The 20,889-nt window shown below is 41.8% G+C and overlaps 2 protein-coding genes across 2 annotated transcripts; both read right to left on the bottom strand.

Annotated features, from left to right (window-relative positions):
- Positions 1–5,929: 5,929 nt before the first annotated feature.
- On the bottom strand, positions 5,930–7,102 carry LOC104963296 (leucine-rich PPR motif-containing protein, mitochondrial-like). The gene is made up of 2 exons (XM_010791865.1): positions 6,895–7,102; positions 5,930–6,167 (listed from the first exon to the last, which is right to left on the bottom strand). Exons 1-2 carry the CDS (start codon positions 7,071–7,073, stop codon positions 5,945–5,947), a joined length of 402 nt encoding a protein of 133 aa, XP_010790167.1. The 5' UTR covers positions 7,074–7,102; the 3' UTR covers positions 5,930–5,944.
- A 1,006-nt stretch (positions 7,103–8,108) lies between these two features.
- Positions 8,109–10,230, bottom strand: znhit2 (zinc finger, HIT-type containing 2). The gene is made up of 2 exons (XM_010791864.1): positions 10,155–10,230; positions 8,109–9,947 (listed from the first exon to the last, which is right to left on the bottom strand). The coding sequence occupies exon 2, from the start codon at positions 9,882–9,884 to the stop codon at positions 8,178–8,180; it is 1,707 nt and encodes a 568-aa protein (XP_010790166.1). The 5' UTR covers positions 9,885–9,947; positions 10,155–10,230; the 3' UTR covers positions 8,109–8,177.
- Positions 10,231–20,889: the final 10,659 nt, after the last annotated feature.

The raw sequence follows: 20,889 nt of genomic DNA, 5'->3' as shown, positions 1-20,889 counted from the left end.
TTGTCGCTCCTTATATAATGACATACTGTCAGACCTAAATTCTTGCATATATAGGTAACAAATACTAAGTGTCTCGTCGAACGGTATTAAACGGTTATATCTCTGAAGAACTCGTTTACCTGTTTCCGTGGATATGGAGAGTCCGGATCGAGTGTGGATTGTGTGTAATTACTATGACGGTGGACGTAACAAGAAAGTTTCTTCCAATGATTAACTAGTAAATTATAATACACTTGTAAAATTCAGTCCTCGTGTCCAGAATTATACGCGTACCGTAGTGGTAGAGGTTTGTTCCCAATACCGGTCTTGCTATGGTTACTACGACCCTTCCGTGTACACAGTCCCCCTTTGTTTTGACATAACTTTCTTCTCAAAGAAACCTACAAAACACATAAAAGAAGTGCTGTGTGTCGAACTGCGCAACGGACGGTTCACCAATCTCTATTACTGTCGATGCAGGACTCAAACCCTAAACAACGTACAGTTTTAGGCATAAAATTGACCCCTCGCGCTCACCATGATCCTTCAATAGGCGCGTTCACACCCGAGTACTTTTCCCCGTACTTTTCCCGTTTAGTTCCGTTAGTACTTAGTGCCGGGAACCTTTACCCCCAATTTTTAGTGCCTGCTAGAGGTGGTACCAAAAAAGTACCAATTTCTATTGGCTGGGCGAATTGCAAACCACGCCCCGTAAAACTCTGAAAAGTTTTTTGAAGCCGCCATTGTATTTGCTATCATTAGCATTAGAGAGAGAATAACTTATGGCAACACAAAAAAAAACATGGGAGCGGTGGAGTGATACGCCGTGAAGTTGTTTGCGGCCTGCCTGTAAACCCAAAGCAGAAGAAGACGAAGTGACGTCAGCGGCTCATTTGCATAATCTTCCCTCAGGGAAAAGTACTCCGGTGTGAACGCGATTGGTACTTAGTGTCCTGGGGTACTAAGTGCCGGGGCACTAAGTACGGCAAAGTACTTGATGTGAAAGCGGCTAATCTCATTCTTTCTGTAATCTGCTTTGGGTAAGAGCATCATCTGATCATGTCAGTTTCAATTTAAGTGTCATTAACTACACATCAATACTCTGTGTGCTGTATACAGTGCATTATTGGTGTAGATAGGAATATTCAATAATCTCAGTGTCCAATTTCTCTAACTGTATCAACAAATAAACAGCATTGTTTACCCATAACTGTTCAGTGGTACCGCAGCCTGTGAGTGTGTTTGGGGTTTGTTTCAGATGTGTTTTGGAACAACAGAGCAGAAGGATACTCAAATATTTTTTGACGATGGAGGGAGTCAGTCCCCATGGAACTTGTCGTGGACGAATTAGACCGAAGCTCAGAGGAATGCATGTCGCTGCCCTCATCCTCAACCCCTGTCCCCTCCACACACACTCCCTCCTCCTCTCTTTTTTCCTTTAATTGGGCCCGTTTCCTGGCACCTCTCCAGATCACACTGTCACTTTACACTGCGTAATAAGCTATTAGCCCCGGCTGGACCGGGTTAGACCACCACCCCACGCTAATCGACATGGACATGGTCATTGTGTGGGACTGGGACTCAGGACAGCACAGTCCGGCTTTTGTTTTTGCCCGGACCTCAGAGCCCTGGACGCCCACACCCTGGCTAGCAGAAGCATGAGGGGTGAGGAGGGTGGGAGGTAAACAGAAGGGGAGATCAAGGCGAGGCGAACTCGCTCCCGGTGCCCCCTAGGACACAACAAAACAAACTGTAACACCTTTGGTTCAGTCATCTTGCTTTGGCAAAAATATGACTTTCTGCCGCGTCCCAAAACAATGGAGCACCTGTTAGAAAATGAACCCACCGCCCCCCACATCAGCAGGAACTACAGTAAAAACTAACAAAGCAAGTCACCTTTAATATATTTGATCCACCACATTTACAAATATTTGTCAAGAGTTGAAATGTTAATGAACTCCTCAAAAGCTTTAAAGAGCAAAACGTTGTAGCAAATATAGTATTTTCAATACATTCTGCTCACATGAAACCGCATTTTTCAGGTACTTTACTTTACTACTTTCAATAAGAAGACTCTTTATACAACAGTTGCTCAATTTAGTGAAACATTTAAATGTACACATGCAAAAAGGGCCTTTTAGCAAGTGTATTTGACCAGGTACCAAAGCCAATAAACCAAGTTTATTGATGTATTTATAAGGCCTTTAAACAATCTTACTTTTAGATTAAATAGTCATGAAGCAAACAAGTTTCTCCCACTTCACTACTTGACAGAAATATAAACTTATGTTTTCTTCACTTGGCTTTCTCTGATGCTTTAACTTAATGACCTGTTTTTCTCTTTTTATCGTCACAAATGTAGACAAATATCTTGCCAACCTGGGAAGGTTGACATGCATGACCAGGGAAGTTTCTGCATTATTTTCACATAATAATTTGTGCATGACCAACACCTGCAATGGTACCTCCTCTTGCAGACCTTTTAATGAAAATGTTTTTAATATGAGTGCAGTTTGCTCAGCGCAATGGGATAGGGGAGGGAACCTTCCTAAACCATGTTACATCTCTTGAACAAGTCCTGACACCTCCGGGCAGAAAATGAAGGGGTTAGACGAGGCCTTGGCGCTGCAGCCTGTCTGAGGAGCTAATACTTGCACACAGGCTTGGCAGGGAGGGGGACACAGCCGTATTTCATGTTGGGGATGTACAGTCTTCACGCACATCTCTTAGTGTCAATCTTTTTTGTCACCAGGAGTAGATTCTGAACTTCTTCTCCTGAATGATTGATATGCAGGGGGATAAATCAAGTGTAAGGAAGTCTGTTGATAGGAACGATGGTTAATTACTCTGCTGGAAACCCAAATAGTGAAGTATTTTTTTAGGGTTTTGTGTTTCGGATATCAAAGATGTCAGTGTGTTCATGTGTGTTCAGAGGAATGCTGAGGGCAGGCTGGGACAGAGCTGTGAACAGGTGCATGATGGGGAGTGGATCGGAGTGTGTGTGTATGTGTGTGTGTGTGTGTGTGTGTGTGTGTGTGTGTGTGTGTGTGTGTGTGTGTGTGTGTGAATTTTGAAATTGTTAGGAGGTCTTTACTTCTACAACTTGAACAAGACATTGAAGTTTTCCAAACAAACAAGTGTTGTTCATACATATGAAACAAAACTTTCAGATTATTTTACTAACTGTCTTACTTTAACATCTATCTATCTATCTAAACCCCCCTTTTCCCCTTACACACAAACCCTCCCACCCTCTAATCCAGCCCCCTCTGAGCTCAGGGTCCTGGGTAAAGGTTCATCCAGAGGGCGGAATCAGCCTCCATGGCAAAGCAAGAACTGAGGAGGTGGGAGCGTAAAGGGGGAGCATTCAGTATGGTGGGGAGGGTGAGGGGATGTGCATGTGCTAGGGTGCATAGAAGGGTTGGGGAGGGGTGCTCAGAATGAGAGAGAGCATAATTCCTGGAGCACGATGGCGGGGTTATATAGGGTGTGTGTGTCGGGGGTTCAGTGATTCTGATGTTCCTCACCCATATTTTTCTGGGTTCACTGCTCCGAGCTGCTGCCCAGCACAGACTCTGGAGGGAAAGATGACAACGAGGAAGAATGCAGCTGTCTGAAGCAACACAAACTATTTTAATGTGTCTAAGTGACACGACCCCCTGACCTAATGGGATAAATACAATATTTAAATATTACACGCAGCATTCATATGAATTTAAGTGAGTCTTCAAGTCTCTTTTAAAACCTAAAAAGCCCTCCCAGCGTACTTACTTGGCCGTACCAGGATAGAAGTAAAGCCTTTGGTTTTGCATGTTTAATCCTATAAATTGCATAATAGTTTATTACAAATAACAGTTTTTTGGGATATTCTGTGTGACCATTCTCTTCCATTTCTATTCTAAAGGTTTAATAATCATCATGACACACACATGACTTCTGGTTTTCCATCAGCAAAAGTTGTGGAAATTACCATGTATTTATTTTGGTACCACCTGAGTCAAGGTTTCAAGGCAAGCTGAAGGTAGAACGGGAGTGGCAGCCGCAGCAGTGTGTGTGTGTGTGTGTGTGTGTGTGTGTGTGTGTGTGTGAAGGGGGGAAGATCTGGAAAGCCCCCAATGCAGGTGCAATCCAGGGCCATCCGCGACGCTCCGTCAGCTTTGCGCCGGGCCAGCAAGGAGTTCAGACAGGGGGTGGAGGGTGAGATCTTCTCACCCCGCTGGCCTTCTTCTGCGAAGCGGAGCTGGTAATTTGGACAGAAAACTGGATTTGTGCCCAGCAGAGCCTGGGCAGCGAGGCGATGAAGCAGCCTCACAGCGGGGGAGAGGGGCTGAACTCAGGATGACCAATATGTTTTCACTCATTCATTCGGCTTTTCCTCAGATTGCCTCCCTCCCCCCTCCTGTTCTCTCAATACTGATCCACTTTTTCTGTGATGATCAGCTTAGTCTGCCTCGACATCTCTGGATGGTCTATCGACTCCATTGTTAACATTGCATACCAGGGGAAATACAGTTTATTTCTGGCTTGGGTTTTAATTAATTTATAGAATAAATTAAAAAAAGATTACTTAAAGGTGTCCTATCATGCAAAATGCACGTTTGTACGTCTTTTATACATGAATACGTGTCCCCGGTGTGTCAGGGAACTCACCAAGTGTCAGAAAACACAACCCTCTCTCTTTTCCTCCATACCCAAATCTCTAAAAACGGGGCTGCAACGGATCTGATACAGACTGATACAGATTTGAAATATCTCTGACGTCAGGAACGGAGGGACCGCCGCCGTGTATTGTTCCAACTCGTCCAGCCTATNACAAATACCAGCCTGTCAGGACATCGAGTCCACAGTAAAAAGGACCGGAGCTAGCGTTCGTTCATGGGTGCGTTGTGCATCCACCTCCCTGCAGCACATACTCTCCACAGCTTTATCAGGAAACCGTATTACTTCTCTCTCCCCCCCCCCTTCTCCCCTGGGGCTGTACTGCTTCAGCCGTCTCCTTTGTGTTTGTTTGTTTCCCCCTGTCTGTGTTGTTTGTGTGGGCGTGGTGGCTGTCACTCCTGGCTCCCGGCTCAACCTCCACTCACCTGCTGCAATCAGCTGTGCACCCTCCCCGACTACACACCTGCTTTCCATCAAGCCATTTACAACGACATATCAACGGAGGCTCCACAACCTTTCTCCGCCAGATCGTCAAGTATCAGCCGTACTTCTTCTGTGTCTTCTGCTTCAAAACTAGCATTGGGATCCATGTTTATTAATACGTTACACCGGCCGCTCTCCCCCTTGTGTCCCCCGTGTTACGTCACACGCGGGAGGTCACGTGCCGAGGCTTTTTTATGCGGAAGTGAACATTTCTTACAAAAACAACGCCAGATGTCACTGTAGTGTATATTTCTGTATATTTTTTTGGGGGGGCGCGTGAAGCTTGGGAAGAAGTTCTAAAGAAACATTGTTTGCTCGTAAAATCTATAAAATTGACACATTAACACAACCGGCAGTTAAAAGAAAAGTTTTAACGTTTTTGCTTGCTCGCTCGCTCTTAGAGGAGCAGAATTACAAAGAAGCAAAATTGAAAATACTTAAGTACCTCAATATAAGTACAGTTCTTGAGTAAATCTACTTACTACCACCACTGCAGGTATGTGTGCTGCTAGCAGCCCATAATCCACACTAAACATACAATGAATCAATGTGAATTCTGTTTCTAAATTTGTTTAGTTTTCCCCCTAAAATAATAACAAAAATAACCAATACAAATACTGTTAAAGAACCGGATCGATAAGCAGTGTTTGTAATTGTTTCAATTAGGCCTCATTATTTCACAGTGGCACTGGGTCATCTGCCATTACAAGCACTTCTGTTCATTTTCAATCCATAATCAAATATAAAATTAGAGTAGGATCTTTTTGTCTTGTTATTATTTCGTATAAGGAACAGTTGGCTGAGGTACAAGCGTTCTCTCAGATCACTGCTCTGCCTGCCTACCTTTCTTGCAGATTTCTTGGAAGATGTGGGTCAGCTGAGTCTTGGTGATGCGACCGGTTCTCCTCACTGAGCTGTCCAGCTTGGCCAGAGCCCAGTCGAACTGCTCCGCCTGATCGAACCGCACCGGAATGCCGGGCTCATCCTTCTGCTCAGTGGCCACGGCATAGTTACGCACACACCCCGCTGTATAGGGCCACACGCGACTGAGGGGGAATAGAAAGAGAGAGAGGGGATGAATAACACTGGATAGACAGTGTTGGATGATACAGACAGATAAACATAATACCTTTATAGGTGAATGTGAGACAAAATATTTATCAGCATCTATCCTAAACAGGAATAGCACAGAATGGGTTGAATGCACAACTATGCTCATGTCCAATAAGCAGTAACACACATACATCTCTAGTTTCATTTAGAGCTATGACCTTGAGATAAATAAGCCCCAGCAGAGCAACACATGGTCGTAATCCCCCATCTTTAACATCAGCTAAGGCCAGTGTTTCTCTGGTACTTTATTATAAAACCCAAGATGACATATTTGACAATAGCATCAATTAAGCTGCAGCATCAACATGCCTTGCTGCTCTGCAATGATGGGCCTTTGTAAAAAAGCTAGGATTCACGCTTATGTCAAAAGTTAGTGCCTACATCATGATTACGAACCAATGTCATTGGGTTTATTATGAGGACAACTTGGCTGTATTATACAACCTCTGATCATCACCTTGTGTATAACGGGAGCCATGTTTCCCTATTTAACTATATGCGTAATAGGCCATTTATTCTGACATAATGCCACATATGTCAGCATAACACATTTAACACTAAAGCCAATAGCAGTGTGGATACTTGTGTGTCTCTGGCTGTCATTGAGCCTCACATGTGGGTCACAGCTAACGCTACACCGGCTAACACACACTGAGATACCTGGACGCGTTTCCCGAAACAGGGCTGATGTGTCGGGAACAAACTCCGGTCCCTCTGGCGCCGAGAGGCCCGCTGAACAGCAGGCGGAGGGGCGGCCCGGTTCTTTTGGTGCATGAGATCTGAAGCAAGCCCAAAGGCGAACACTTAAGTAACGGGGCTGATCTCAAGAGCGCAGCCATGTTTTCTGATGTCGCACAGTGGAAGGACATCCGCACCACGTGAGAGATTATAGAATAAAACCACGCGAGACTACCGGATGAGACTTTGTTTTTATAACCCCCGTGCCCTTCTCTTTATAAATCCATGGGGCCATGCAGTAATGGAGGATCTTTTACTTGGTTAAAATAAAAGCAGGGACACAGTTTATAAATACAAAAATACAAGTAAAAGTCTTGATTTCAAATGATTAATTATGATCCCATATTATATACATTTTACTTGTAGGCCTATGTTGTATTTTTATGAATTCAAATTTCACTGCATTGTAACTTGTATTCATGTATTTTATACCTGCTATACCTGCTAATCTATATCAGCTTGTTTTATGTTTATTTTATTCTCTCTTTTTATTGACTGTTTTTAAATGCCATTTTCATGTTTTTTATGTTGGCACTTTGAATTGCCTTGTGTTGAAAGTTGCTGTATAAATAAACTTGCCTTGCCTTTGCTGTATTTTATTTCTCTTCTATACGATTACTGTCAAATTACATTTGTTTATATGTACATGCAAGTGTTGATCGTTTTCATTATGCAGAATGGCCCATCTCAAAACAGTAGATATATCACAAAATGTAGTGGAGTAGAAGTACTTAAAGTAGCATGAAATGGAAAGTATCAAAACTTTACTGAAGTACTGTATTTGAGTTGTGTTTAATGTGCTTAACACTCTGTACCTCTGGCAGTAATACAATGTTGTAAACTTGTTTATGAGTGGTATATACAAGTCTAATGTAATTGTATGACAAAGCTAACATTGCAAAATAACCTTGTATGTGTCTGAGGATGTTAAGATAGCACACATGTTCATATTTTGTAAGCATTCAAAATCATTGTTGACCTTCAATACAGTACCTAAAAAAAGTAGACTTATTATATTATTGACAATATTAAACTATTATTTACATTGCTAAACTCATCCTAAATAATTCTATAACATGATATTAATAGCAGACCAGTAATACACTTTAAGTGGTTAAATATCACAGTAAAAAGGGTAATTTATTCAAACATTTTTATTACATCATGAACATTCACAAACATGTATTTATTAGAGAGAGAATTCCTTAGCTCAGTTCTTCAATTAACTTGCTATTCTTTTTTCTCTTTTCTTTCTTCAAGCTCTCCTCAACCACAGCCTTGGCCTGCTCCATGCTGTTCCTTACACTCTCTCTCTTACTGTGTTCGTTCCACAACTCAATAGCTAGTCTACGAATCCCATCGGCATTGTCCAACACCCAGGCTTGAAGGAACTCACACTTCTTGCTTGCCAGGAAGTACTTCTGTCTCTTCGCTCCTTCCTCTCCCTCTTTGGATAGGGCACTTCTAGCCTTGGAGAGCACCGCGCGCAGCTGACTGAAGGCTGAAAGGCCGTATCCTGTGGCATCCTTTCTGTCTCTGCCGGTCATGATGTGAGCCACAGCTTCCACCGCCCTGGTTGGGGCGAGAGGGTCTTCCTTATCAAGGTAACCTCCATCCAGAATCAGAGCTTCTCCACAGCTTAAGGCCTCTTGGACAGAGTTGAACACCCTGTTTGAGTTCAGTGCCTCAGACAGAGCAAGAATCATGTCACAGAACTCAAACATCAGAGAATCAGTGTCATTGTTAAACAGGCACAGGGTGAAGGAGTAGCCAAAAAGTGCATTGACCAAACCATAACATATCAGGGGAGATGGATTTGCACATAAGGAGCTCAACTTTGGGATTTTTGCAGAAACTTTAGGGACACTGGGATTGGTTGGCCTTCCCTTGCTTGTTTCCTCTCCCTTTGCTCTTTTCACTTGTCTTTTTGCAGCTGCTTTGCTCTGATTCTGAACCACTTCTTTGGATGTCTTGTCTTCTTCATCCACAGTTGTTGAATTGTCCCTCTCCAGTTTGCTCACTTCCTCCTCAAGCACCTCCACCAGTGCTTTCCCTCCGTCCTCATGCTCCTCCCACCACGGCTTCCACAGGGTAACCAGCCCACTAAGAGCTCCGCCTTTTATTAGATCCATGAACTTCTCTTTCTCTTCACTGTTGAGAACTTCCCACAGCTCCTCTTCTGAAAGTTTGTCAACATCCAGGCCTGAGAGTCGATCAGCCAAATCCACCTCGCCTTCTGCAGCTTCAGCACCTTCATCGATGTCACCTTGTAGCGCCTCTCCTCCTCCAATCTCTTCAAGTTTCCTCAAAATAGCCTCAATCTCTGTTTCACTCGCCTCTCCAGACTGTTGAAGCTCTGCTAACCTGGATAGGAGCTCCACAACCTGCACTTTCTCCTCTGCCTCTCCTTCTCCTTCCTCTGTGTCGTCTGACAGAATACCAGCATCCTTTAACACACTCTCCATCCCCCCGTCTGTGCGTTCAGCCTTTTGTCTCAGTCCCACGAGTATCTCCTGCATTTTAATCCTCCCTTCACTTTCTGTTTTCCCCATTTCCTTCAGCTCCTGCAGAACAGACTCCTTGTAAAACTTCTCAGAGCACACGGAGTGATCTGGGCTCTGGTAGCAAGCCAAGCCACAGTAATGCAGGTTACACCGAGGGCAGGTGTATGAAGAGGGCTTGCATTTACACAGCATGCAGACTGCAGTACTTCTGGTGTTACTACCATCCTCTTGGGTCTTGGCTGGAGAGAGAAACGCCTCTTCTCCAGAAGCAGGTCCTCTGGAGGGGAGCAGAACCCCATCTCTGGTCTCTGGGTCCGGCTCCACGTCAGTCCACTCCTCCTTTGGACCGATGTCTGTCAGAAGACTCCTCACAGAGGGAGGAAGTCTCCGTCTAATTACTGGATTCATTGCAGGTTGAAATGTTTGAAGCAAGATATTGTAGCAAAAGGAAAGGTGAGCTCTGCGGTTAACCTAAGAGTGGAAGAAATTAAAACGAGTTAGGTTGTAACACCACGTTTCTGTTAAGTTAGTGACGTTTTTGTAACGTAGCCTACGCTATAAACACAAACAGCGTGCTTTTATTTTAATGATGCGTCCCATACACAAACCAATTTAAAATGACGTCAATATGGCACACTTTCTTCGTCGTTTATTTCTTAAAGAACAAAATCGACTTACTTTCAAGCATTTGCGCCAACAACAACGTTCCACATTTGTTGTCCTAAACCGCGATGTCGCCTCATGATGACGTATCCTCGGCTTAAAGCAGCAGTCCCTTTTCTCCTTCGTGGTTCTGCTGCTACAAGTGTTGGTAATAATAAATGACAATAAAAGGATTAATAAGAATAATGAGGATACATATAATAGTAAAAATAACAAGTAATCCCGTGAATGATAATAATACTAATAATAAACTTTATATGCATTATAACTAAGAAATTAAATGAGGGGTTAACATGAAAATGGACATAAAATAACCATACAATCAGGGATAGAAAGGTCCTCAATTCGATAGTTAAATTTGTAGTAAGATAAAATAATAATGACTTTGATTTTTGGGAATGGCAGAAATAAACTGTGATCTTTTCAAATGATTCCTTACATAGGTGCACTAGCAATTGATAATTTTGAAACTCATTTTCATAAGCTGTGAATATATTGTATGTTTCAATTTATTTTTTCACAGTTAATCCAATATAGTTGTGTGACTTTTTATGAGATCTCTGTCAAATGTTTCGAAAAAGGTTGTGAAATGTTAAACAAACTCAAATGCATTAACACTTTGCAAGTGAAGACTTCACCTGTGCAGTTTGATGGGGAAGATGAAGTGGATCACAGAAGCCTAAGCATTAAGCTTAGCTAAGCAATCAAGGAAAAAGGGGTCTAAAATAAAAGATTTGATCACAAGAGTGTATGAATGTCGCAGTCGGACTATCCATCCCTCTATCAAACTCTGTGTGTGTCTCCCTGACGGTGCTGTGTGTCTACATCTCCCGTGGGGCTGTTTGCTATGAGGTGATTGTCTCCTGCAGGGGGTCAAGCATGGTAAAGGTCATGCAGGTGGGGAGTTGTCAGATGGCTGTCCACCCCTGACTGGGCCAAGGGGTTCCCGTGCCGCCTGTCAGAGCCTGTGGGGAGAGAGAGAGGAGGGGGGGGTCTGAGGTTGACGTGTGCCATGCTGTCTTGGCCCCGCCCCTGGCTGCCGTGCCAGCCGTCCTGGGTGGGCTGCTGCCTCCTCGTGTCTCATTTATTCTTCTCTAGCATGTCCTGTGACATGTTAGTACCCCCAACACTGAATCCACAAGCCTACTTCCTGACTCTTAGACTAATGATATGAAGTGAAGCTGAGTCTCATCCAGGTTAGGAAAGCTTTTTTTGGCCTCTTTGCTTGAGTCTAATGCAGATTTTGTATTTTTGCTTTTAGTTGACAGTGATGATCTTTGTCTCAACATGTCATGGGTAAAAGAGCCTATATATTGTACTTTCATAAAAATCATTGCATATATGAACCACTTAACAGTGAGAATATGAAACTCAAATCAATGATGAATATGAAATAAACAAGTGTAAGGCAAGTGACAGAAAAACACACACACACACACACACACACACACACACACACACACACACACACATACACATTCCACTGTGTGCCACCAGCTGATAGGTGACCGGGAACAGCCTCTGCCTTTTGGGCATGTCCAGCCCTGGCATGTCTGAAGCTGTCTACTGTACAACAGCAGGGTATGTGTGTGTGTGTGTGTGTGTGTGTGTGTGTGTGTGTGTGTGTGTGTGTGTGTGTGTGTGTGTGTGTGTGTGTGTGTGTGTGTGTGTGTGTGTGTGTGTGCAGTAAACCTCTGTTGATGTGGATTGTTCTGTCACTTGTCCACTCAAAAATATATGGCATTATAGGGATTGAGACAGGGAAGGGGTCCTACAGTATGTGTAAAGTGTGACATTAATAGATCAATAAAATATCAAAACTGATCAAAAAACATCCAGAAACACAGGGAGTAGAGTACATAACATCTCCCTTAGAGTAATAACAGAATATTCAGCATCATTTAGAATAAAGCAATACAATTGCATTCAGTGTACATACTGTATGTGTAAGTGAATTTCACTATTGAAGTAATGGAAGGAACAGTATATTGCAGCGAACCCGCAACTGAAACCTGACATAGCAACAACCCCCTCGTTCACCCTCTTTTCATGAATGAACCCAGGAATGTTATCTCAGCAGCTCCCCAGCATGAAAGCATCAATGTACTCCTTCCATAATTAATCTCCAGGATCTATTATTTACCTATTATTTTCACCTCTTCACAGCAACATAACCTCACTCTACGGACCTCTCCTCTTCCTCCTCGTCCTCTTACTCATCCTTTCTTCCTTCCTTTCTTCCTTCCTTCCTTCCTTAATTTAATTGACCACCTTTGCCAGGTCACTCAATCCATTTCAACAAATCCCTGTTTCCTGTGCAGCTCCTTGATCTGCCTCAACCAGTGGCCTCTCCCTCTGAGCGTGCACGTGTGTGTTTGTGCTGGGTGCAGTGCGGCGTGTGATGTGCTAAAACAAAGGTAGATGGAGTGGTAGCCTCTCAGTGTCCTAAAGCGGCTGTTGACAGCGGTGATAGTAACAACCAGGAAGAAAGAAAAGGAAACCTCACAGTACCTCAGAAGTCAACCTCCTCTCGGTCTGACTGAATATAAAGTGGTCATCACTGTAGCCACACCAGTGATGTAATTTCCTGTTTCCTTTCTACATCAGCGATTGGAATGATATTTTGCAACTCCAGACTTGAAACTTTTTCAAAGTGCTTGCCTGTTATTTCCATTTTTCTCCTAACACTCCCTACCTCCCTCTTTGAATGGTTGTTATTGGAATAATCTATAAGGAAGCGATACATAGTTTAGATCTGGCATTTCAAATGGCTCATCCCTTTCTTTTCCCACTTTGGCCTAATTTTTGTATGGTTTAAAGAGTTATTGGGTTGTTTTAAAGTGCTATCAAGGATGTCTTATGGATGAAATATTTATTCTGATAATATTAGAATATTTTAACCTGATTTGAGATTGAAATTCAGATTTATGGCAAAATATTTGTAATTCTTTTGATGTTGTATGTGATTAAATAATTGTTTCCACCGCTCTCAGCGAAGAAAGACTTTCCATCTCAATGATGAATAAAAGTCATATGTATGAATACATTTTAATAAATAGAACATCTTTTTAATTATTTAATATTTCTGCTTTTATAAAACAGAAAGAAAAACAGAGACATAAGGAGGAGGCACCCATTGAGAAGGCACCAAGTTCCTATTATGTTCAAATTATGTTGAAAATATTTTTTTTTTTGGCAAAGAACAGCAGATGTTCTTTCAGACTGGCGTAGGGCTTGTAACATGTTCACAATAGCAGGTTGTGGAACAAGCAAAATACCATTGGGAATAATGCTGGAAACATTCCTGTCATCCACAGTTGGGTTGACAGACGTGATAAATGTTAAAAGGATTACATTTAAACATCTTCACAGAGAAGGCCCATTTATTATAAACTCATTCTGCGTAGCAAACTAACCCACTTGACTTTCTTTTAAATTAAATAAATCCTAAAGATATTGTATATTCCAGCAACAAACATCCATGCAGTAAATGTGACCCAAAGACATCTACAAGTATATCCCTTTCTGATGATTTGAAAAAATGTATATGTTATGGCTGTTGCTTTTATATCTGTGTTCATAAGCCTGGCCTCTCACTGTCTTCTCATGACTGTTAAAAAAAAACTTGGTGAGACTTTCATGTTTTTCACTCTACTTTCCTTTCTCCATCACATTATTCCCGCAGGAGCAAACCTGAGACTGTATCGATGTATCACCCGCCTCCATCTGTCTAACCTCCGGCCCCGCCTTCCTCCATCCTCACGAGAGGGAGCAGCAGCGCGAAGAGAAGGGGAGCAATGGAGGAAGGAGCGAAGGAGAGAAATGTGTCTGTGTCCCAAAGGATTGGTCTCTGTCTGTCTAAATCAGGAAGTGAGAATATGACGGCAGGAGAGGCCGAGCAGAGACATCCCTTCAGTGTGTGTGTGTGTGTGTGTGTGTGTGTGTGTGTGTGTGTGTGTGTGTGTGTGTGTGTGTGTGTGTGTGTGTGTGTGTGTGTGTGTGTGTGTGTTAGTAGTATGGTCCTTGTTGAGCTGAGGTGTCATATATGTGAAGATCACAGTTTCAAGCTAGTGGCAACCAGGGATGACGCTTTAAATCACTGAAATGCCAGAGACGAAGGTGTGTGTGACATGTTGTGTGTGTGTGTGTGTGTGTGTGTGTGTGTGTGTGTGTGTGTGTGTGTGTGTGTGTGTGTGTGTGTGTGTGTGTGTGTGAATGTGTTCGTGTCTGGGTCTTTTGGGACATTTGATGGATATCAAAGTATTACCACTTTTAGAGTCTGAAAGTGAAAATGTTATCAAGTATGTCACCTTCGAAGAAAAAAAAGAGAGTGGCATTGTCACATCCAGACCATGATGTTGACACAGAAACACACAAGAAAACACACGCACACACACACACACACACACACACACACACACACACACACACACACACACACACACACACACACACTGAAAAACACATACTTGCACTAGATGTCATGTTTTGAATTGATTTCCAACTACATGGTATTAAAAACAGTATTCATTACATAAAATAAATAATAATCGATAATTTTTCATATGAATTAAGTTATTTTTAGGTTGGTTTAATAAATTGCATTTCTTTTACCAATCTCAGTAGAACTGGACATTTTAAACACTTGTACTTTTGGTTCAACCAGTTATCCACAAATTCAAGCTTTGATTTACATTATTTATCCAGGACTTTTAGTTATATTTTAACCATTTATCGTACACATTTATCTTGATTTCAAACATTTATGCTTTTTCTATCTCAGAATCAAAATCAGATCTTTACCTTTGAGCGGTTTACGGGTTTTCTTAGCTAAAGTATTTCAAACATTTATCCAACACACTTCAATGTAAATGTTTCTTTTTTTCTAAACTTTTAGCTGAACCTTTCATCTATTAATTTAGCTGTCTTGCTTCTTTTTTTCTTAAATGTCTTCAAGGTTACTAATTTAGCTTTATATATGACTTTTTGCTATCCATTTGAAGCATTTGTTCATTACTTAAGTTAACTGTGTCAATGTTTTGTAATTATTTGTCAACGATTTATTACTTTTATCTACCTATCCGCGAGTTAGTAATCAAGTCTGATGATTTCAATTACAACATATATTCAGGTGTTTATTTAAAACAAAATGTATTAGCTGAGCCCTCCTTGTAACTGAAGTCCCCTCTTGGAGTACAAGTACTTCTGGATGGGAATCACTGATCTAGATTATGCATCATCCACAGTATCCACGGCATTTTGACACGCACAAACTATGTTGATAAATAATTAGATAGACACAGGGCTGCCTCTGTGTTTCCCCTCTCATTAAATTACATGAATGTAGGCCAACTCACTGTGGGCTTCAGTTCTCTCTCAGCGCAGTCCAAACAACACACTATCCGATGTCTCTTTTTGTTTATCAAACTATATATCTCTTGTTACCTCTATCTATCTTTACCTCTCTCTTTCACGAGGTGTGAGTCACGAAGAACTGTCTAGTAGATCAACAAAACAACTGCTCCTGTGTTCAGGCAGCCCTCACACAGTGACGTTGATATAGTAGTCACATCATTATATCTGTATTAGCAGGGGAAACCCTTCACGCTCCAACACCTACATGCCTTCGCCGCATGCTATCTCCAGTGTTGGATGTGTGTTCTTACTCATTTACTCTGCGTGTGTGTCCCTGCCTTGTTCTAGCTTGACAGATGAAGCTCGACACTTATTCATGTTAAGTTCAGCAATATATCCTATATGTAGCACACTGCAGATATTATTTAAATTGGAAAGACACAGGAATAAAGGTTGAGAGCCTTTTTTTGAAGGGGCATACTAATATACCATTCATACTAAGTTTGAAGTAAAGTTGAGTGTGTATTATTGCATTTGAATTGCATTATGTGGATTTTTTGTAAACAAGAAATGTTTGGATGCATACTAGATCAGCAAGAATGTCTGAGTATGAGATTACTTAACCTTTGTCTGCTCTTGGCATACGTAAACCCTAAAATCGTGGGCAGTATACAATACATATAGAGTACTAACACAGTCCAAAAGTATATAGGTCTAGCTATACAGCCCGACTGTGGGTCACTGAGCAGTGCTATTAAGCTAAATGCTAATGCCAGCATGCTAAAACGTTTATCAGTATTGCTAACATGTTCGACTTAGCACTAAACTGCAAGTGCTGTTTCGCTGAAGGGAATGCCTTTGGTTTCAAAGGTTTTTGTTCATAAACCATAGGCCTATACGTAAAGTTAAGGGATCTTTGAATTTGTTATAATTCATCCTGGGAAACATGAATGTCCAGTCTCACGGCATTTCGTGTTATAGTCACGAAATTAATCGATTGATTCGTGCTCACTGACAAGATTTCCCCATTTTTTTCATGTCACACAGACCGATTTTAAAAGCAATGTAAATAATAACAAATTAGAAGGAAAAAGAGATACAAAAATACTGATTTCAGTATTCTGACACAGAACGATTTTAGAAGCAATGTATAAATATTGGTAGTATGTTTCGTGCCTGCACCAAATAATAACAAATTAGAAGGAAAAAAAGATTTTAAAAAATACAGATTTCAGTATTCTGAGGCTCTGAGCCCCATTTCTTTTCCTCGCGGACGGCAAAAAAACTCCGACATTATACTATTTAAAATAAAAGGGTTAGGCTTAGGGTAAGATATTGAGTAAGAAAATGTTTTTATGAACCACACAGCTTCTGGTATTCCAAGACCCGACCGGACAAAAAGACGTGGTGCAGGCACGAAACATACTACCAATAGAAATACATTGCTTTTAAAATCGTTCTCTGTGACACGGAAAAAAAAATGCGAAAATCGTGTTGGTGAACACCAACATCAATAGATTAAATTAATTTCGTGACTATAACACGAAATTCCGTGAGACTGGGTTGGAATGTCAGTGCCACATTTCATGGCAACCGATAAAGCTATGCTGCTAGCTAGCTAGCTTAAAATCTTCCAATAGAAACTTTTACCCGGTTTACCCCAAATTAGCCTACTGTAATTATGCATTTTTGTGCTACATTTAATATATTCCATCTAAGCTACACGTTTTAAACATATTACAATTTACATCCACATATTTTTAATTATGTGAAACCAAAAAATCTGTTCCCAAACCTAAACTGGGACAATACATGATGAAACTACCCTAATAAGAAAACCTGTGTGATGCCTGAATGCATCAAGAGCCACGTTTGCATCATTAATATATTTTTACTGTTGAAATGTGCCAAATGTGGCACATTATTGTGAACAGCTAAATTCAGGTAAAGATATTGTTAAAATATAGTTAAATAGTATCAGTGAAAGCAGCAGAGGGAATCATTTGAAGAAAAATAACCACACACTGAACATTCAATAGGATAATTCATGTTTACCTTGAAGGCAAGGCAAGGCAACACAATAGAGGAACTCTTTCAAATATTGAGAAGGGACAGGGGAACACTTGACATTTTGGGCATGCACACAATCACACACTCTTACTGTGTTAGTGTTAGCCGGAAAAGGTTGTGTGTTAGTGTGTTTGACAGCTCTTCGACCCTGGCTGCGATGTTGACATTAGTGGACCAGGACACATCACCTCTGCTTTGGGAAAAGGCCTACGGTGAGCCTGCCTTCAAGCACAGCACGGGGTTCTCTGTAGTGTGTGTGTGTGTGTGTGTGTGTGTGTGTGTGTGTGTGTGTGTGTGTGTGTGTGTGTGTGTGTGTGTGTGTGTGTGTGTGTGTGTGTGTGTGTGTGTGTGTGTGCGTGCGTGCGTGCGTGCGTGCGTGCGTGTGTGTGCGTGTGTGTGTGCTTGCATGTAGTTTACTACATATTTACAGTCTTTGTCAAAGTAAAAGCACAACAGAAATTTGCAAAATGTAAAAAAGCTTTAGTTTTCCCAGTTTTCAAAACAAACGTGAGAAGGAAGTATAAACCTTTGAAACCTTTCCCCGCTCTTATCTCCTCTGTCAGACTTCAGCATAATATTTCCACAGCATGATGAGCATAAGCCCTCCTCAGAGTGTTGATCTTCCCCTTCTGCGAGCCTGTTGTTGACTTCACTCTCTCACAGCTGTTCAGAAATCAAATCCTATAAGTTTTATATTCCATATATTGTCACCGTGCCAACTCTGGAGGATTGAGCGAATGGAAAAGGACAGCGAGACGCAAACAAACAAACAATGTAGATGAATAGCCCAACGCTGATGTCAACAACACGCCTGTCATCATCAGAGCAGACACAGGCCTTCTCAACCGTGACATGCAATTGGTACGCAGAAGAAGAAGAAAGGGGTCAACAAAATGATACTGAGCAACTAATGGGGAAAGGAATTCATACATCTGTAATCTGCCTTAACCCTTACACTCATTGTTTTGCTCTCATTGTCTCCTATGTGTGTGTGTGTGTGTGTTTGTGTGCTTCACATATGTTTGTGTTAGCAGTATATGTATGAAGTCCATAGCTCTGGACTTCATACATATGTGGTGTGGAATGTCAGGGACGTCTCGTCGCATTAGGGATCAGTGAGGAGGACGCTGCCTGCCATTGCGCTCCGATGAAGGCGCCTGAACAATGGACATTACACTCCAACCACCCTGTAACCCCCTCCCCGAAGGCTCGGCACTTATCAGTTAGAGGGTCTGCGGTCCCCCAGGGGTAGGATTGGGGGTGGGTTTTCATGGGAAAATTGGCCTGGGGCAATGCGAAGGAGACAACTTTTCAAGTACTGATGAAGATCGTGACAGGAAGCAATGATGATGTGAAGTATTCTCTGTTATTTCCTGTTGCTCATTGGCTACATGTTATGTTGCAGATTTGTGAGTCAGCTCAATTAAAACCCCATGCACCCCAGCCTCAGAACTTATTTTAATGACAAATATGTCTCCTTCTTTTACTTATCAGAAGGATGTTTCTTCTTCCTGCCTTCATTACATTACATTACATTGCATTTAGCTGACACTTTTATCCAAAGCGACTTACAATAAGTACATTCGACCAGGAAGATACAAACTTGAAGAAAACAGAATCATATAAGTACATCAGGTTTCATAGAGCCAAACATTTCAAGTGCTACTCAACTGGCTATAGATGGCTAGCCTTCACTATTTCTTTCCCCTATCACTCAAGCTAATACTTCCTTCTCTGTTCCTCACTCTCCTTGCTTTGCTTGGATCTCCTCCAGACCTTTGACATCTATACGTACATGCACCAGCCCGTTGGTGTCTTGTCCATCTCTGTATCTGTCTCCTGTTTAGCCTCAAGTCACACTCTTAATCCCAATCTCAGTCTTCTCAAACCTTCCACTTCTCTGTCCGTGGGCCTGTTGGCTGCAGGTGGACGTCTCAGGTCGGTCACAGGGTGGCGAAGCTGTCATTCACCGTGCATGTGCATGTGGGAGTGTGCATGCGTTAGTGTGTATGTGTGTGTGCATGCGTGTATTGTGAGAGGGGTGTGAAGGCAGCTGTCACGCTGTCTCAGGATCATATGTTGGATGTCAGACATGCTGAAGAGTAACTGACATCCAACCAGCAAAACACACATACACACACACACACACACACACACACACACACACACCATGGAGTGTCATGTGAGAACACCAAAATCTGTGGTTTTTACACATTCAATGATTTTGACAATGTTGACTACGAGCTTCAATTCTAATCCAACTTGAATTGTTTTGAAACTTATTCTTGTTTCAAAACAGATATGAAATGAATTCACCTAATTCAATATTATATTTAAACGTATTTCAATTCAGGCCCAAGGTGAAGCGCCAATAGTTGGATTTACTTTTTCATGATGGACAAGATGAAGATCTGGTTCTCAACCAAACATGTGACAGGATATGATAATACTTTATTGCCAGATCAAATCTGAAAATGTATTTGCATCACAACAGCTGCATTTGCAACATCAAACTAAGACATATATTAAGACACAATAGAAGGAAAACAAACATTTAACAATACATCACAATCGCTGAAGAGAAAGGTCTGTATTTAATTTGAGGATTGACTGGTGCAAAACAAGGAGTGCTTTAGTCAAACGTTATTAAATCATGGGACCCTGTATCTCCGATTTGATGTTAACAATTAATTGATGGTAACAATTCATCTGATGTGTTGAGGTATCCTTGAGCCAGACACTGAGACCCTGACAGCTCCAGGGAAGCTGACCCTGCTCTGTAACATCTGTTGACAGAGGTCAAGTGAAGAGAGGAGTTCCCTAAAGGATCAGTAAAGTGTTGTATTATTTGTATTCATTATTTATGCCCGTCCCGTAAAGCCGATTTCTTTAAGTCATTACAGTAACATCAGTTCGTAAATGTTTTTTTTGTGTGTTTAACTAAGGAATTGTAGGAGAGAATAACCTTAGCATCAAACCTCACCTGTCACATTCCAGTTATTCTCAAGCCTGCTTTGTTTTATTTATTCATTCTGTATTTTCTCAACATGTGTATGTTTAGGAATGTGTATGTGTGCTCCTCTGTGTGCTTATGTGTGCATCAAAACATGTGTGTTCATGTCGGCACGTGTGTGTGTGTGTGTGTGTGTGTGTGTGTGTGTGTGTGTGTGTGTGTGTGTGTGTGTGTGTGTGTGTGTTTTTGTGAGTGTGTGTGTGTGTGTGTGTTGTGGGATTTCTCAGGAGAAGGTGAATGTCTCATCTCTACCGTCCCCAGCCTGTTCAGGTAAATAACACATTCACACACCACTGAGCACACAATCGATCC

The sequence above is a fragment of the Notothenia coriiceps genome, unplaced genomic scaffold (assembly GCF_000735185.1).
Source record: "Notothenia coriiceps isolate Sejong01 unplaced genomic scaffold, NC01 NC01_scaffold00035948, whole genome shotgun sequence".
Classification (NCBI taxonomy): domain Eukaryota; kingdom Metazoa; phylum Chordata; class Actinopteri; order Perciformes; family Nototheniidae; genus Notothenia; species Notothenia coriiceps.
The sequence above is the reverse complement of the archived record's forward strand: the minus strand, read 5'-3'. Positions and strand labels throughout refer to the sequence as shown.